The following is a 19322-nucleotide window of genomic DNA, read 5'->3' as shown; positions in this document are numbered from 1 at the left end:
CCTTTAGCAAATCATTCATGGTATTCATATCTTTGCATGTCTTCCAAGGGAAACTTGCAAATATACCAGGGAAAGAGTTTTATTGTAATATCCTTGTAATAATAGTGAGTTGAGGTAATGATTTTAAGCAAAACCTGACACAGGTAGAAAGACAAGAAACAAGAGATCAAGGTTGTTCTTGGACTCCAGCATCCAGTTAGTTTGGCTAGCTTGATGAATATAATAGGCAAGTCTTTATTTCTGTTTGTGCAGGATTGCAGGAGCATTCTTGGCAGTATGGACAGAAATTACTGAATTTTAATGTTTATGTTTTTGTACAAGTAACAGTGAGAGTAAGTAAATGGGAAAACATCACTTGTTACCCAGGGCTGTGATGTATCAACTCAGGGTTTTTTGTTTGTAGGTTGGTTGGGAAGGTTGTAGGGCTGCTTTTTTTTTGGTTTTGTTTGGTTTTGGGTTTTTTTGGGGTGTATGGTTTTTGGTGTTTTTTTTTTTTTTTTTTTTTAAAAGAACCTTGGTGAAGACCTTCTCAAAAGTTGTTAGGAAAATCAGATATGTTCTCTCAGGCAGATCATTCTTTATCTACTTGCCTGTTCATTTAAACGATTTTGATCAGGGAAGCATGATACCCCTCTGCAAATGCTGTTTTGAGTTTTCCGTATGATACTTGAATTGCTAATGTGCCTGATAATTCTTTTTATTAGAAGTTTTCACTATCTGCTTGGTATAGATTTATCTGCAGTCTCTTGAATCCTCCTAGAATGTTTAAAACTAAAATTGACTTCAACAGTAGTTTACCATATAGTGTCTGACTTTTTAATATCTGAATTCCTTTAGAACTCCTGGGTGAATGTTAACAAAGAGTGAGCATCCCAAAATGTCGATTTTATTGTTTCTTTCCAAAAATTGCTTCAGTCCGAGACAGCTCCTCAAGCTCTCCTCTCCACAGAGGAAAAACTGTGTGTGAGCTTTCCCGGTGTTCTCTGTAGTTTATCAAAGATTCAGAGATAGCTTAAGATGCAAAAAGAAAGCACCTAGGAAGATCAGGCCACAGCAGAAAGAAAATCATCTATCATCCTTATCAGCTTTCTGGCAGGTTTCCTCTGTTTTTGGTGTGTTTGAAAGCAAGATGCTCGTCAAAATTCTACGTAGATGGCAATAATCTTAATTGCATTTATGATATATTTACTCTTTCTCCTTTTGGATGTATTTTCTGATTCTGAAGTTTGCTTTTTACTTCAAATAGCCTTTTTTTTGTTTTACAGGATATTTTTTAAAGTCTTCAGCGATGTAGTGTTTTCTTTTAACATCTTTAAAAGTTTTCATGATACTTGTATTCTGCCCTTTTAGGTGCTGCTTTTAATTATCTTTTGATAGCCTCTTCATTGTTATATAGCTCCCCTTGCTGAAATTAGTGGTGTTTTGTTTGGTTGGTTTTTTTTTTCTCCTGGCTGTAGGGGATTTTTTCCATTTACAAGAATGTTGAATTTGAGCACATTGCTGCTCCTATTGTAGAATATTCTACAGCAGCTGCCTCTCTGAAGTAGGTACTCTGGGTTAAATCAAGAGATGCTTTTGCGCTTTGGCCAATTGCTCCAAGAACCAATTATTTATGATAGCTAAAGAATTGCTGCATGACTTCCCTTCTTGACACTTACCCAACCTACAAAGTAACTTCAGTCTGGCATAGTTACTGTTTTCTTCTTTGGAAGTCTCTGTACTGTCCCATTCATATTGGCAATATGGCCCTAATGCTCTCATGATTTGGGACAGGTTGTCATTCATTTACTGTCATTCACTGGTTGTCATTCATCGTTTATTTGACTCTCAGCTTTCTAGAGTGCATCACACAGGTCCTTTATCTGTATGACTCCTTCTTTTGATCAGATGTTGCATTAATTCCTGGCTGTCTTTTTATTGATTTTTGTGAGGTTCCTGTTGTTTGTAAAAATCAGACATTTCAGCTCACCTGTCCTCTCCTTGTTTTTAAGATCTCTAAAATTTGCATTTGTCCGCTTATTTATTTTTGGTTTGCTTGCAACCTTTTGTTGAGGTATTTTTCCACGGTTTTCTGCCTGATTGTTAAGCAGTTCTACTTTCTTTTGGAAAGATTAATTGCTACTGGATGAGTCATCCTGCACTGTCTGTTTTAAGTATCTGTTGGCCTTCCCCAAGTGTGAAGTGTAGTTTTCTAGATTTTTGTGAATAATGTGACATTTCTATGTAATCACTTCTCAAGCCAAATTGCATCTGTTTAGTCTAAGGTTTTTTTCTTCTCATAGTAGCATAATTTTAGAACTATTTGAGAGGATATATTGTTTAAAGCAATTTAATTTCAGGTTTGGCTAAAGGCATGCAACATAACATTGCTGTTTTGGTGAGTCAACTGACAGTCTAACCAACTGAAAATTTAGTCAAATTTCAAAAGCAATAAACTACCTGATGCTTGAGCTGCTTCTGAATTCCTTTACCATTCTTGTCACAGCCACAAATGTTGGGGGCTTTAAGAAATTAATCTCTTCTGTTTGTCCTCACTCTTCATGCAGTCTAATTCTTATTCTTAATCTTCCCAAACGCACACAAAAATCAGGGTAAGGGAATTGCTGTCTTCAGACCTGGTACAGCTGGATATTCTCGGGGAGAGAAGTTTAAAGAAGAGAAAGTGAAAATTATTTAATCTGTAGATTGATATTTGAACAAGGTGTGTTGCTGCTGTGTCTCACTGTTGTGGGTTTTTTTGATATAAAGCAGACAATTTCAGGTGGTTACTTACATCATGTTAGAAGGGTATGAATGAGTTCTTGATAATGTAGTCAAGCCATTGACTATGGAACCTGTTTCTGGAAAACATTAAATTTGTCAGATTTTTATATATGTTAGATCAGTTTGAACTGAAATACTGTCTGGTGAAGATATGTCAGAATCAGTTTTGACACATTCAAACCTGCAAATCTTAGGGGAAAATAGTAACAGTATTACTTTTGTAACCTCTTTATTGAGAAAGAACCTTTGTTTATAGAACTGGGTATCTTCTCTGGTAGCTGAAGTTTTGAACCCATACATAGAATATTTACCATCATAACTGTTCGGAGTGTTAAGTTTTGAATTACTGCTTTACAGAGGCTTCAGTTCTGTTGTGTACATGTTTTTAGATAAATGTCTGCCTGTTTTGTAAAACAAACCATTGAACATGTAGAAAAAACTGTGTTTAAACTGAAATTGATTCCTTCCTTTCATGTCCTTCCTCTATCTTTCCTTCCTGAATAATCCTTTGATTTCTATAATCTCCTGTAGCAGGCTTCAGCAATCTTTTCTGAAGGAAAAACCTCCTCATTCCATCTCTACTATAAATGTGTTTGTGGCACTTGAATTCTTCCTGTAGAAACAAATTCAAGTAGCCTAAGCAGGAGTTTCAGCATTCACAGGTGTATTTGGAGAGTATATTTTTGCTGGTGACTGATATACTTGATTTTTTTAAAATTTTTTTTTAATCTCCCAGATTGCTCAGAAATATTTCTTAGCTAAGCAGCATGGTAACTGGGTGGGCTGGGTTGAACATGCTCTACTTGTGTGTAGAGAAATCTTAAAACTGGAATCTTGGAAATGCACTAATACTGGCCTTGTGAATTTATAACTATTTTAAATGAACCAGTATTCTTATAGGAGTAGTAAGCTCTGAGCATTTCATTTCTTTGTAGGGTGTGGTGGGTTGACCTTGGCTGGACACCAGGTGCCCACCAAGCTGCTCTGTCACTCCCCTCCTCAGCAGGACCGGGGAGAAGAAAACAAGATGGAAAAAACCTCATGGGTCAAGATCAAGGCAGTTTAATAAAAGCAAAAGCTGCCCATGGAAGCAGAGGAGAGCAGAAGGTTTATCCTGTACTTCCGATCAGCAGGCAGTGTCCAGCCACTCCCCAGGAAGTAGGGCTTCAGCATGCATGGCAGTTGCTCTGGAAGACAAACATAGTAAATAGCAAATGCCCCCCACCCCCCTTTCCTTTAGCTTTTATTGCTGAGCAGAAGTCATATGGTGTGGAGTATCCCTTTGGTCGCTTTGTGTCAGCTGTCCTGGCTGTGTCACCTCCCAAGATCTCGCCTACCCCAGCCCACCGATGAGGGGGGAGTGTTGGCCTTGATGCTGTGCCAGCCCTGCTCAGCAGTAGCTGAAACACTGGTGTGTTATCAACACCTTTCTAGCTGCCAATGCACAGCACAACACTGTGAGGGCTGCTATGGAGAAAAATTACTCCATCTCAGCCAGGCCTAATACATAGGCATATGCTAGAGATGCTAAAACTTCTAAATTTTGGGTAGCGCTCTTCAGTCATATTTTATTGCAGTTGCAAATATATTAGAATTACCTTTTCTCAAGCGAACTCTCATCCTGTGTACAGGAGAAATAGCATAATAGATCCTATCAAACATATGGGAAGTCTTAAGGGTTATGCCACATAACCTTTCTAAATCACTTTGACTAGGAAGCTGAAACAGTGGCTATACGCTCTTCATGTATGTGTCCATACACAGACACACATTGATGTATCTGTGTGCTGCAACTACATGGGACTTGTCCAGCTGCTGGTTTTGTGGATTTCTTGGCCTCTTTCGACAGATCTGCAAATCCCTTCTTTACTGTCTTCGTTGAGCCTTATGTAAGTCTTTAGAAGGCATTGCAAGGCACTAGAAGTCTAGAGTGACCTGTACGGCATTTTAACCTTACTGTGTGCCTGGGTATGTTCCAAGGAAAAGCACTGAAGTAGAACCATGTAAGTTGGATGTGAGAAATCTGAATTTGAGGTAAACTTTTTTTAATGGAATTAGCTGTGTGTAAAATGAAAGCATGATCAGATGTGGGCTCCTTATGCAGGTATCTGTTAATAATGAAAAAACTATTTAGAGCATTAAAACCTGATATGGGATCAGAGTATGTGAAACTTGGCCCTTCTAGTTTCACAACCTTTGAGTCATGAAATTGTATCTTTTTGTCAGTATAAGATTGTTGCTTTATGCACATATTACTTGCTAATTCTAGGTTGAAATGTTGAAGCAAAGGTGTCATTTATTACTTGCTGTTGCTTCACTTCTGCAGACTGACCAATTTGACTCTCTCACTATCTGGGTAGTTAATCTTTTCCCTGCTTAGTATTTACCAAAAAATTAAGAGAACATTCTGAATTATGGCTTTTTTATATGTAAAGTTGTTTTTCCTTTCTAATAAAGTAGGAAGTAAGCCTGAATCAAATAAAATGTTTCTCTGCCTTAATCCTGATATTTTGATATTCTCTGTTTCTATGCGAGAGACTTAGACTAGGCTATCCAACACATATTTTTCTTAAGCTTTGCTTTGAAAGCACAGGTATCTTATTTTCCATAACAAGTGATTTGTTTAAATAAACATCTTTTTTTTAAAAAAAAAACTTCATAATTTTAAAGATTTGATACGTTTAAGTTATTGCAGTCCTGTTGTAATGTACTAGTTATGTATACTTTTCTTTGGAACAAAGGTTATTGATGCCCAGTGTATTGTGTATCTGTAAAAAAGGGCATTAGGGCATTAATACAGAAGGGAATGGACTCAGCTCTAACTTCATTTTATAGAGCATGACTGTGAGTTGTATGTATTAAATTCCATAATCTTGATTTTTATTTCCCCACCGCCCTGTCCTCAGCTCTTCTGGGTATGTTTGTGTGTGTGGTGATGAGAAGTCTAGAACTGAGTAATATGATAGGAGCTTATAGCTGACCTAGCTAGAGGGATTAGTGCTTTCCTGGTATGTGGCATTTACCTTGGATGTAACCCACAATTGCAAATTTATGTAATACAGTGTCTTGCTTTTAACAATTTCAGAAGGTTATTCATTTGTGGTTTTCTGTATTCCTGTAAGTAAGTATTAAATAGCAAGATTCTTCATTTTTCCCCAAATCTCATCTTTATGGTGGTCAGTATTTTTAGTTTTGTGTGATCACCTGGAAAATATTACCACTGCAGTTAGTATTTGCATACTTAATTTTTTAAATTAATGTCTTTTATTTGTAGGGTTGATCCTTTTTAACAGTAACTAACATATTTGAAGTAAATGCTGTGAGAAATTGCTTTGTCAATGACTTTCAGTTCTCATATTTTTGTTCTGATACCTTTTGAGCATTCTTACTAGTGAAATCACTTGTGAGGAAATCAATACTATAGTTATAATCACAATTTCAGTAAATTCTTTTATATGATCTTGTAACTGGAAAATATATGAATTAAAATAATTTTATAGCAAGACTAATATAGTATTTTAATCACTTCACAGCTAAAAGGTCTGAGAGTAAAATTTTGGATATTTTAAAAGAAATTGACTGTAAAAGCAACTTTATTTATGGGCTCTAGGTGGCAGGATTGTTCTATGTTCCTGAAATTCACAATAGTGGTGAATTTAATAGAATTGAAAAGGCTAAGGTGTGCCAGGTTAATAGCAACTAGTATCCTCATTAGTGCTTTCAAATGGAACAAGTGTATGGTTTTAGAATGGCTGCGCACAAGTGTAATGGCATGGTATAGCTTGAGTTACCAAACTCCACTTTATCCTGTATTAGTTTACTTGGTAAAACTGGGAAAACTGTTAAATATTGCTACTAGGCACTAGTGCTGATGTTTTGAATGCAGCACTTAAAGATGGGCCAGATGATAAAAACTGTATTTCTACTGAGCAATAATGAATATTATTTTGTGAGTAGGTACCTTGAATTTGTCAGAAAAATCTGTAGAATAAAGCATTATGTTTCCTGAAAGAAAACTGAGGTCGGCTGTAAAGTAACTTCACCATTCTTAAGCACTACTTCTATAACTATATAAAAAAAATGTATTTCCATGTGCTGTGTTCATAGGAAAAATAAAGTCAGATTATGTATGAGGGGGTTTTTTGAGCAGATTTTATGCTGTGTGGTGTCTTCAGGATATTATGGTGTTGCTGCTCTTTCATACTTCTGAATTAGTCTATGTGCTATTTCAAATTAAATGTTTCAGTTGTCTTTCATATAATACTCTTGCTATAAAAATTTAGTGAAGATAATATGGAACAAGTAAAGAGTACTGAAAACATAGTCCACAAATATACAGGGCTAATAACTATGTTACCAGTTCAGTGCAGTAGACTATAGTAATACTTAGATGAACTTTTTGACTGGAACATAAAGAAATGTTATGTGATTACCAGAGTAACTTTTGTGAAAGAGAGTGTCTGATTTTAGTGTTTTTCCCTAGCAGTTAGTAACAAGTTCTGTTTTATGAATAGTTTTTTTTATAGGTTCCCTAATCTGACAGTTTAAAAAAATTAAGTCATGTACTCTGCTTCAGTTAGTTAGCTATAGAAATTCCAGTACTTTATTGCAAATTTCTTAAACTACTGTTGTCCTGAAAGCACAGCTAAGACAACCTATTTATATAGGTGGTTCTTTGTAAAATTGACTGTGTGGTCGTATGCTTGTCGTATGACTTACTGTCATGGTATGTACAGGTCAAAACGGTATGGAGAGTAGTTTGAGAGGTACCGTGAGTTCTCTGCAAACGTGCCTGTCAGTGCAGTTGAGCATTTTGTGCATCTGACACGTTACTCAAATGAAAGCAAATAAGGAAAATGGGAGACGTGTATGTGCTTGCAATTCAAAAAGGTGGATTTATTTCATTGCAACTATAGAATTCAAGATCATGTTTCTAGATGTGGCCTTTATCTGAAGGGTTCTTATGTACGGAGAGGACAGATGCTGGGTCAGAAATGATGGAAATTTTTATGGTCTGAATAAGCACAGTGCAGAGAATACCAATAATTCACATAGCCTTCTACCAGTATATTTGCATGCTTGCAGTTGCTTGCAGCTGTCCCGGAATATCAGTCTTGCATATGTCCAACCTTTGATTCTGAGGGCAACCTAGAACACAATATAAAATGCAGTGCTTTAGGACTATCTTTAAGTTAGAAGAGCAAGGAGGAGAGAAGATGAACTTCAATGTTGGGGAACAGTTTACATACAGATTCTTAGGCATAGGAGAGTGATGCCTTAAATGAAGGACTCCAGATTTAAGTATGTGTTTTAAATTGAAATGTGCAAAATATTTTCTTCTAAATATACAGTTCATCAGCTCATGTTCCATATGAACTTTTAAAAAAAATTTCTGCTGTAATTTCACGAGACCACCTGAATAGTGTTTACATTTTTCATGTCACGCAGTACATAGGAATTGCTGAAAATGTGTCATGGGAACATTGCATTTCTGGTACCACATCATGCCTTTCAGTCTGTCAGTGGCTCCAAAGGACTTCGCAGTATGTCTGAGTGTATCAAGCAAACATGTAAAGAAGTGTGGTAGGGGCTTGATACTTCCTTCTCCAGCCCTGTTATAAGTTTGTACAAGGTTTATAACGCTCTGCAGCTCTTGATCATCCTGGGAAACATGCACAACAAGAAATCCTTATTGTCAGCTCAAATAAGAGTGTATTTGAATTTATACGGCTGTTCCTAGGCTCTTCTCTCTCTGCAGTGAAATACCAGACTGGAAAATCTGATTAAAAATTGTTTAAAATTTAGCTATAGGAAAGTTTTGAAGCCCTATAAGTCATGCTGTCTATATGCTTCTAGTTTTATATGTTAGATTTAATTTTTAATTTTTGTTCAGATGATTGAGATGAAGTGTACTTCACCTTAACTTTTTTGCCTCAAGAATTGTTTTCTATGAAGTTGAAATCAGTATTTCTCCTTGATCATTATTAGAAAAAATATTTAATTTTTTTTTGCTAGCTTGGTAAAGCTGCTATTGTGACTAGAAGTCTTTCTTAATGAGCATTAGGGTTATGACTAGTTACAGAAATTAAAGACAGGTTGCAGAACGAAGATAGCAGTTCTTTAGAATAAATTGTGATATATTTAAATGGAAGTATTTTTATTACAAAAGGAGTCTTGTTAATGATGTACCTTCATTAAGTCTTCCCCAGCAGAGCAGGCTGATCTTACTTCCTCTGGTATTTCTCCTCAAACAGCCTGGTGTTATTAACACCAGTGATAGTAACTTGACTTGCTGTATATTAGTCACTATATTGGCAAGGGATAGAGCATCTGTGCCAGTAAATTTTGAGAATTTACGTACTGTTGCAGGCTTTCCTACAGAACCTGTGTGACTCTTTCTGTAAGATGATTGACTACGTTTATCTGACCATAGCTGCTCTTATTGATTGTCTTTTGGTTACCATTGTTTTCCTTTTCAATTTACATCTTGTGCATGAGTCTTCTTTTCACAGGCATGAGTGAGGATGGGCAGGAAAACCTATTATGATAGGGCTTTATTTAAGACAATATCAAAAGCCTGATTTGGTAGCTGCTGAAACATTTTGCTGATTTTTTTTTTTTTTTTTTTTTTTCCCTTTCCTCTCCCCCAATGAGATGAGCTATTGTTGATTCCAACCATGTTTACACCTAATAAAGAGAGCTTTCATGGGAGTAGCAGTGCTCTAGGCAGCTAACAACAAGAATCGATGGAATTGTCCTTTTACATACTAAGGATTTTCTTAAGCATTGTTTTTAAAGCATGTTCAGGGTTTTTTAAGACGTAGTGCAGAGAAACAGTTTTTTTTTTTCTTTTTTCTGCTCTGTCCTCCACATCAGTTTTTGGTAATAAAAATGTTGCACTTGGTATTAAGTTTAACTAAATCTAGGGCAGAAGCTAGGGGATTTTCATATGCTGATCTCTGAAGGGATGAACAATGAAAACTTAGCAGTCTTGCAACTCTGCAGGGCTTTGCAAATCAGTTGGTACCTGCAGTGGACTTCCTGCTCGATCATTTTTCTGTCACAGTAATGTAATCCCACATCCCCAACCAAGCCAGTGAACAGCAAGATGATGATACTGTTTTGAGTGCTTGTTAAAACACTGCTGTTTTTTTTCCCCCTTTCAAACAGATAGTGCTTGTGGCCTTGGGAGACCTACATTTTCATGCTGTGGGGAAAAAAGACATCAGCAAGAACACTTCGTAATTCCATGCTTATTAGCAACTTCTTATCAGCAGATGAGACAAAATCCTGTGGTGTTTTTTACCTGAAAGAATTTAAAATTTGATCCTAGACATGCAATTTCAGACTACTAAAATCTGAGATGCTAAAATGCCTTTGACAAATTCATAATTTGAAATTTAAGCTCACTTTAAGACTACGTTAGCTGTAGGTTTTATGAATGAAATACGGATGTGAAAGCTGGTTATAGCTTCCTTGTGACTGAAAGAAGACTTGGCTTCTACATGGACACTCACTTATAAAATCGTTATTTAATTAGTTCCTCCTCCTGAATTTCTGAAGACTGAGTAGCTTGTCATTTCCAAAAGACAGTATGTGATAAAGCACAGCAGTGACAAGAATTGTGATTGATATACTGCCCAGTCCACAGTTAGGGAGAAATCTCTGAATTCCCAGTAAAAGCGTGTAGTTTAGGCTTATTTTCTGAAGAACAGAGCTGATTTTGGGTATCCTTGTATAATTGATATGTGCATGGCTCACAGCTCTTTAAAGGTTTTTTTCCCCTAGGATTCTTCTGACTGAAAAGAACTTCAAATACGGTTTTGTGTGAGTTCTTTCAGTCTTTGTGAAAAGAACTGGGTTTGCTGAAGGAATTGCTTTGCCTTTATAAGTGGTTTCTGGTGGTCTTCCAGTTCCTGCCCCTCTGGCTTGGAGCAGACTGTCAACATGCTGACTGAGGTCAAGTGAACAAGCTTACAGCTTTCTCTAAATGATTTCTACAAAATTCACCCCAGAATTCTTCCTTTTGTAATTCAGGCATTTGTTCTGTAATGCCAGTGGTGTTAATAAGCACCACTTCAGTGTTAGTGTACAATACTCTAGAAGAATCTGAGCACTTTGTGAATACTTCAGACTGTTCTGAACCAGTACAAAATTGATCCTTAGTTGATAAAAGGTTTCTTTTACTGATGAACTATTACTGAAAATTGACAGTAATGACAGACATTGTGTACATATATCTCTATAGCTTAAAATGCCTATTGAGTAGTAATGTAATAAGCATATGCCTTTCAAAAGTTTAATTAGCATTTATGTTTTTGTTTAGAATAAAGCAGTCCTACTAATATGACCAGGAGGAATGTGTTTTAAAAACCTTGATTGATATAATTTACTCAGTTGTGCCTCTGACTTGTTTATCTGACAAAACACTGCATAAAGTTACTAGAATTATCTTGGATCACTCTTGAATCAAGGATTTGTGAATGTGATTTCTGTACTTGCTTCCTCCAATTTAAAATGAAAGGCTCTACTGCTTAAATTACTTGCTGCCAAATGGAGTGAAGTTGTAGTTCAAGATAAATATTAAAAGAACTGCACCACAATGTGATGGGGTTGTGCCTGTGAACCATTAACAACCAACTGAAGCATGTTTTACTTTGCTCAAGAGCCTTGCTGGCAAGTGCAGGAGGTGGCTGCCTGTCTGCCTTGCCTCAGCTGCTCCGTGCAGGGTCAGGGAAAGCCTCCCGAGGGTTCGTAAGGACTCTTCCCTAAGAGCAACTGAACATGCTTGGGTGGAGGAAGGCTTCTTGTAGCACAGGGTTGTGCCTGAGACATCCCGTCAGGAGGCCAAACATAAGCAGGCAGCCTGTCATGAGTGGATACATACCTGGGCTTCCAAGATGAGGCTTGTCTTGGTAAACTTGAGTAAAAGTTTTTCCTTCTTGCTACAGCATGAAGAGTTCCAAAGGGACTGTAAGGGCATATGGTAGGCGAGAGGAGAGAAGATCACAAGTGCTTTGTGAAGGATTTGGTTTACCTTGTGGCATAATGAAGCCAGTTAGATTTAGCAAGTTTGGGCCTTAAAGAACAGGGCATAGCAGTGATGCCTTAAAACTCTTTATGTTTGGATCCAACCATAGAACAGTAATCAGAAAATATCTATTAAGAAAATTGGTGCACTAGTTCTGCTGTTCTGTGAAGCACAAGTTGACCAAATGGTGTCTTGACCTGTGTTAGTGTTATGTGAAACGCAGATAGTCAGCAAGGTTCACAGGTATCTGATATGTTTTTCAGAACTTTGCCAAGAATATTTTTGCAATTCTTCAATCAGTAAAAGCCAGAGAAGAAGGCCGAGCACCTGAGCAAAGGCCTGCACCAAATACAGCACCAACGGTAAGAGCAGCACTTTGATGCCTATGAAGGCTGCAACACCAAAAGTGAGAGTAGAGTGTCTTGTCATTATTAAATATGAAATTTGTTTTGGTTTAGTTCCAAGCAATGCGCGACTTTCAAGCATAACTTCACAGATATTCTTTGACTTAAATTACTTTTATTGGTATTTAGAGAGTTGAATATATTACTTTAATTTGTTCAGTATGTTCTTGTTACATAGCGATTAAACTGCTAGTGCCAGCTTCTGCATCTATCAAACACTAGCGACATCCTGCATCTATTTGCAAAAAATGTATTAGATGAGACTACTGCCATTTCAAACAAAATGTTTTGCTGCTTTTCTGACAGATAGGGTAGCAAATGTTTAAGAATCTGGAACATGACTCATGAGTGGGAACAGCTTGAACCAGCTTTCCTTTGCCTGTAATAAATCAGAAGGACAGACTTAGAGCTTTATTGTCAAGTCTATCTAGGTATTAGACAAGATATGTTTTCTATTGTGGTGTTTACTATTGAGTTCTATTAAACCTAATATATTCTTGAACTCAGTGGCAGTCTGCTGTAAAAGCTATTTAATTATACTCAGATTTGGTTTTGTTGCTACTGCATTGAAGAAAGAACTAGATTTAAATAGCAAGATGAATTCCAACATTTAAATAATTGCTTTATGTTGAATTTTGTAAATGGTGCATGGGACTATTCAAATGTCCCATTCAGAATAGTTGTGAATACATAACTAAGCCATCCACAAAAAAGATTGAGTTAGTGTGCCTCTAGATTGGCGCTTTTTAAAAATTTTTTCCCAGAATGCCTTTTTTCCTCCAAATTTGTTTTTATTCTGTAGGTTTAGCAGAATTTTAACTTAATCAGGCTGGCAAGGAACACTTTGTGTGTGTGGCTGAAGGCTTAATCATGAGTTGTCAGTTGACAGGTTTTTTTTTTCCACTGCTAGTTCTTGAGATATTACAAAAACTCAGTGATTTCATAAAATTTACAGATTTTAGCTAATGTAGTTTGTTACTGCTACTTTAGTTTTTGCCTCAGGCTGTTGTCATTGCTTTAGTGTGTACTTCTAAACTCTCTTTGTGTAAGAGGGTAAGTGAATGTTGAAGGGAAACATCAGAAGTTTTCAAATGCATTGAAACTCCTACAAAAGTGAACTCATTTTATACTCTTGAGTAGTTCTATGTAATACTTTATGAAGCTCAGAAATCATCAGACATATTTTCATATGTTTTACAAATCTTATTTAACCTGTTTTAGGATCCCACTTTACGAAATAAGCAACCTATTCCAGCTGCCTACAACAGATATGATCAGGAAAGATTCAAAGGCAAAGAGGGTAAGTTAATTGTAATGCTTCTTTTAAAAGAAAAAAAAATTAGTTGGGAAATGAAACTGAGTTATAAAGCGATTCTTCTGTGCTGTTACTTTTCAAACCTAAGACCAAAAAAAAGCTGTAACTATGCCTAAAGATAGCTTTTCCAAGTAATAAAGTCTAAAAATACTAGTTATTAGAAATTATTTCTACCTCTTAGGAAGCAAACTTGAAAGCTTAAAACCAAAACTTATTGGGGGGGGAAAAATTAATTATTTGGGGAATGTCATATGCAATTAATAAAAAAAGCAGAACTGTAAATATGACTGTCAGGTGCATAAAATGAAATAGATTGCCTGTCCTCCAACAATCACAATTACTTTACAAGTTGCTTCCAGTAATTACAAGGAAATATTATTAGCTTGTTATGTCTCTTAAAGTTACAAAACAAGCCGTTAACAGCAGTGCAATGTATTAGCTCCCTTCTGGAGAGAAGATGGGAATAATCTACAATATTTAAGATTTCTCACTTTGAAACAGGGTGGAAGGTTGAACTGAGTGATGATTTGTCCTTCTAACTCAACATTTTTCTTCTGTCCCCCTTGGTTTTTTTTAGTCTTTGGATTTACTGCAAGTTGTAGTTACGTTTGTGTCTTGGTGTGTTTTTATTTTGCACATTTTGTGTTTGTTGTGGTTGGATGTTTTTGTGTTTCTTGCAGAGGGCAGGGCAATTTTTGTACACTGCTGACTTGTCTCTTCCTTCTAGTTCTCAAAAAATCATTCTGTTGTTTAATGAAACATCCTATGCTTGCTTCTAAGGGCTTTCTTTCCTGCCTGCAAGAGCTTACATGCTGCTAAATGCCATTTTATACTGTAGATGAGCAATTCAGCTTGCGTCTTTTAGAGTATATGGTGTTGTCCAATTTAGTACCATTTTTTGTTCAGGGAAACTGAATAACATTCATATGCCGTGTATGTCAATTCTCAGATTTTGTGGAAGTGCTATACTGTAGCTGATTGTGTTAAATTTTATATTGAAATGACATAATCATTTATACTATCTAAATAAATGAAAAGCAATAGTATATTATAGTAGTACTTGGATATTCAGTTTTGATTGTGACTGAATAAAGAAAAGCATAAAATACGACACCAAGGAGAATTTCATGCCTTAAGAACCTTGTGAAGGTTATGTTTTCCATGCACCTCATACTGGATAATGTACAAGAATTTCAGAATCTGACTGCAGCCATCTCTGAAGTTATTCTAAAAAAAAAAAGTTTTGTAAATATGCAGTTACACCTGAATACATCCTTTAGGTTCATGGGGTTTTTTGTGTGTGTGAAACTTACTGTACAAAATTTGGCCAGATATCCTGTTTTATTCTCTCAATGTCTATTCCCTGTTGGCCTCAATATACTCTTATTTCAGTGCAGTGATTTTTATTTACTACTACTCATTGAAAATTGCAGGGTGGGGTAGCAGAAAAAAGTTGAAGGAGGGTATTTACTAGCTTTTTCAGCATTGAAAAATAATCTACAAATAGCATCCATGAAGGAATTAATTGTTGTAATAAGAGCCAAGGGAATTTGGGAAAGAAAGGAAGAAAAAAAACCCCAACAAAACCCATCCATGAATATTTTTAATAGTACTTCTTCAGTTTTCTTCTGATAACATTTTAAACCTTCAAGACTCACTGTCGTGGTTTAAACCTAGCCAGCAGCCAAGCACCACACAGCTGCTCACTCACCCTCCCTCACCCAGGGCATGGGGAAGAGAACCGAGGGGGTAAAGGTAAGGAGACTTGTAGGTTGAGATAAAAACAGTTTAAAAATTTGAAATAAATTATTAGTAATAATAATAGAAAATACAAATGGGTAATGCACAATGCAGCTGCTCACCAACTGCTGGCCGATGCCCAGCCTGTTCCTGGCTAGTGATCCCAGACAAGAGATCCTGAACTCACAGTACTGGAAGTCAGAGCCCCCCCTTCCCAGCTGACCCTCCTCTATATACTGAACGTGGCGTTACAAGATAGGGAATATTTCATTGGCCAGTTTGGGTCTGGTGCTCTGGCCATGCTCCCTCACAGCTTCTCGTACACCTTCACATGGACAGGACATGGGGAGTTGGGGAGTCCTTGATCTTGAAAGAATGTATTTCAAATACAAGATTGACTTATGAAAGGTATTGTTACAGCATTTATGGAAGTTACGTAGAATTAGTAATTAATGTCTGGATTTCTTAGGAGAGGACCTAGAGATATTTGAGATATTTCTCAGTTACAAATTAGAAAATAGCAGAAGATCTTATTTACTTTTGAGGTATTCTATTATAAAACTATAATGTTAAAATTTTAGTCTAACTGAAACTCACAGTGCAGGTAGTTTTTGAAAGCCTTAATTAGGCAGTGATGTTTTCCTGTGCCATGCAGCACTGGTATTGTGATTCGCTTAAAACTGAACTATATACATCACTTGCAACCGTATCACAAGTGAATAAATTCCTTAAAGGATTTTTAATTTAATTGCCCTCAAATTAAGTTGTGGCCCCCAAATATTCCATGCAGAAGTGAGATTGCAAGCAGAAATAGTAATCAATAAAAGTAAAATAAGGCATTTTTTGTTCCTTAAAGACTGGTTGTTTTTTTTTACACTTAATCTAGTAAGAACTTGGAATTACATGTGTTTATGAAAAGCTTGCAGTATTGGGGATTTTTGGAAAGAAGTCTGAAGAAAAAGGATGGTTATTTAAGTTCTAGGTATAATAACTTGCTGTCTTTATACTTTTGTATCCAGGTTTATTAGTAATGATGGATAACAAACACCTGGGAAAGCTGAACCCTATAGATTTGTGTTGCTCTGAAGGGTTTTGCTGTATGACTGTGCATGTGGTTGGCTAGAGCGTGTGGAAGGGAGGATTGTGTGATACCTGTGACAGTGTGTGTAGTACTGATTTTGGCTGAAGATTGAAACAAAGCCAAGAAAGACAATGTCTCTAAGCTTTTGTCCCTGTCTCACCTGATTGCTCCTTCCTCAGACGTATTGAAACTATAGGAAGGATTCACAGTAGTCCTCTCCTAGTTGCATCATGAGTGTGGCTTATTGTCTATCTGCAGCTTCATGTAATACTACAGTATTCATGAAAATTCAAAGTTTAGGGAGCAAAGAGGTGAGCTGTTTTTTCTTTGAATGTTTGCATGGTTTAATACAAAATTGTTCCATTAACAGTCTTGTTCTTAGCATAAACAGTTCAAAGCTCATAGAGCTAAAATAGTAAATTTAGGAATTTTAACATGAGATGCATCAAGTAAACTGCTGAGTTGCAGCCAAATTTCTCTTTCTTGTGATGGATCATTATTTCTGATGGGGTGTATCAGGATGCCTCTCTGGTTGGCTTACTGAAAATTTTCAGGCCAGATGGGATAGGCATTGGTGCTAGAATGGTTTAGATTGCTTTAATAGTAAATGTGAGGGGGTTAGTAATTGTAAAGTACTATTCTTGAAGAGCAAATAATCAGTTACACCTGCTGTCAACAGAACTGCTTATGCAGCCCTGAGTCAGTAGCTGGTAGCTTGCTCTCAAATGGGTGTCTTGTTAGTGCAGCTTTGGTTAGGCAGGAGAGAGAAATCTTTCCTTTGACATTCTTAAAGTTCTGTGGCACACGCCATAGGAAATGTATTAGAATGTCTCTCGCAGTAGGATTCGTATGTCCTAGATATTTCCACAGTGGAAGAACATGTTACTTGGCTGTGCACCCATCATGTTGAACTGTTCAAATGGTTTTGAGGTGAGGAGGTGAGCTCCCTGCAATTACTTTCCTTGACTGCTGTTTCCTTCCTGTTGGTTTTGTTTCTTTCATGCAGGCAGTCATGCTGGTATCCTCTCTTCAACAACATAGAGCTCCATTCTGTGCTAAACTTTGGCTACTTTTCCTGTTGTAGCTTCATTCCTTTCCTTCATATTACTCCCTTTAGCTTTTATTAATGTCACTTATTAATGTGCATCTTTACTAGTGGTATTTTATTCATGCCACAGACCATCTTGTTCAGACTACAGTCTGTCATACCTTCTAGGGTAACACAATTCTTAAATTCTTGTCAGGATTTAAAAATTCTATGCCCAAATGTCATTTGGCATTTAGGAAGGTATCTTGTGTCCTCTCCTGTGTGCCTCAGTGTTTGATTTATAAGTACATATTTATTGATGTATATGGTTTGCAGCTCAGCCAGTGATATACTGAAACTTTGAGCTGATGTGATTGTTCTGTAGGACATTCTAGGTAGTAAACTGTTTTGGATGCTATGGCTTGTTTTTTCCCCAGTTTATTGGGTGACTTTACCTGAGAATCCTCCTTTTGACATGCTTGTTCCTCCAGTAACTCCAGAGTGTGAAATAGCGCTGGGATGATAATCTTGAAGATTTAACATTTTTGTGACCCATTGAGTGCATCTCCCAGTTAGATGGCAAACTAAAGTTTCTCTGTGCTGCTCCAAGTGTTAGGTCTTTAAGGTGTGTTCCAGGACCATTGATCTTGTTTGCCTGCTATTGTTGTCTTCAAGGTTTCAACATAGCAGAAAGCCAATTGTTATTAAAAAAAAAAAAAAATAAAAAAATTGTCCTATTTAGTGTAAATTGGAGAGGGTCTTGCTGTACAGCCACATGATTTCAGTCTGTAATGGTGAAAAGAATATTGTTTACTGCATCCAAGGGTTTTCTTCAGGAAAGCTTGCTGTTGATTTCCTGCTATTGTCATTTATGTTTGAATTATTCTTGTAATTGTGTTGGATTTTCAAACATAGCTACAGTTTTTCAGACGTATGCCTAGCTTTCAATCAGTCATAGGTTAAGCCTAGGCAACAGAGGACTATGAAGTTTTAAAATTTGAAGTGACTCTGGACCATAAAAAATATTTTTTTCTCTCCTGTGCATTGTTAAGTAAGTTTCTTTACAAAGTATTTCTCATTATAAGTATGTTCTTTTAAATTGTGTCATTTCTATTTACACAAGGAGAATAGGAGAACTGGTAGCAGGAGATCCAGAGTTCTGAAACATGACTGCCTTGTTAGACTATCATTTATTGCGTTCATTTTTAAAGGTTGTAGGATTCTGCTTTTTTTTTTTTTTTCTAGCAGAGAATATGTGCAGGCGTTTCACGTTTGGAAAGAGACTGCAGTCCATCTCTGTTTTCTGGCTTGGTGTGACCAAGTAGTTTGATAACTTTCAGTACTGTACATTCACTTCAGTGTTGGAAAATACACACAGATTCATACTGTAATTTTATTAGTACTGTGAGAAACTTTTAAGAACTTTATAATTACTTGTAAGATTATTACTGAACTGTTATATACAAACTGTGCAGAGAATTTTGTAAACGAATTAGTGTAGCTTGGAGATTTAGACAAGAAACTTTTTAACTTTTACTTGTTAGGGTATAGTACTGAAAAGGACTGTTCAGTAAACTCTTATGTAGAAAGAAATTTCAAGTCAGTGATTTAATTAGCATGGGTGTGGAGTGGGGTAGTGAATCATTTCCAGGCAGTCTGCAGAGCTGTTGCTATCTGGGGTTTGAAGAGTATACAGCTGAAAAAAGAAGTGGTTATTTAATCTTATTCATCCACAATTCAAACAGTCTTTAACTTGAGCTCTTCAGAGTTTCAGAGACATGCTCCTTTGTTCTATTTGCCTCGACTTCCTTCCAGAAACTCATGTTGAGTCTTTTTAAAGCTGTTACTCTTTTGGTAATGTATCAGTGCTCAAGTTTGCACCTGGACTGGATGGCTAGAGCTGCAGCAGGTACAGAATCAAAATTCAGAGTGACCTAGAGGGACATAGAGCAGTGGGCTTT

The 19322-nt window shown here is 36.6% G+C and overlaps 1 protein-coding gene across 1 annotated transcript in view; it reads left to right on the top strand.

The window, feature by feature from the left end:
- The window catches only part of CDC73 (cell division cycle 73), a 112000-nt gene that overhangs the window by 13521 nt on the left and 79157 nt on the right, over positions 1 to 19322 (top strand). Inside the window, exons 8-9 of the mRNA XM_074832759.1 lie at positions 12058 to 12156; positions 13420 to 13498. Coding sequence (XP_074688860.1) covers positions 12058 to 12156; positions 13420 to 13498 — 178 coding nt within the window. The remainder of the gene's footprint in view (positions 1 to 12057; positions 12157 to 13419; positions 13499 to 19322) is intronic.

The sequence above is a fragment of the Strix aluco genome, chromosome 8 (genome assembly GCF_031877795.1).
Source record: "Strix aluco isolate bStrAlu1 chromosome 8, bStrAlu1.hap1, whole genome shotgun sequence".
NCBI lineage: Eukaryota > Metazoa > Chordata > Aves > Strigiformes > Strigidae > Strix > Strix aluco.
This window is presented reverse-complemented; position numbering and strand designations above follow the sequence as displayed.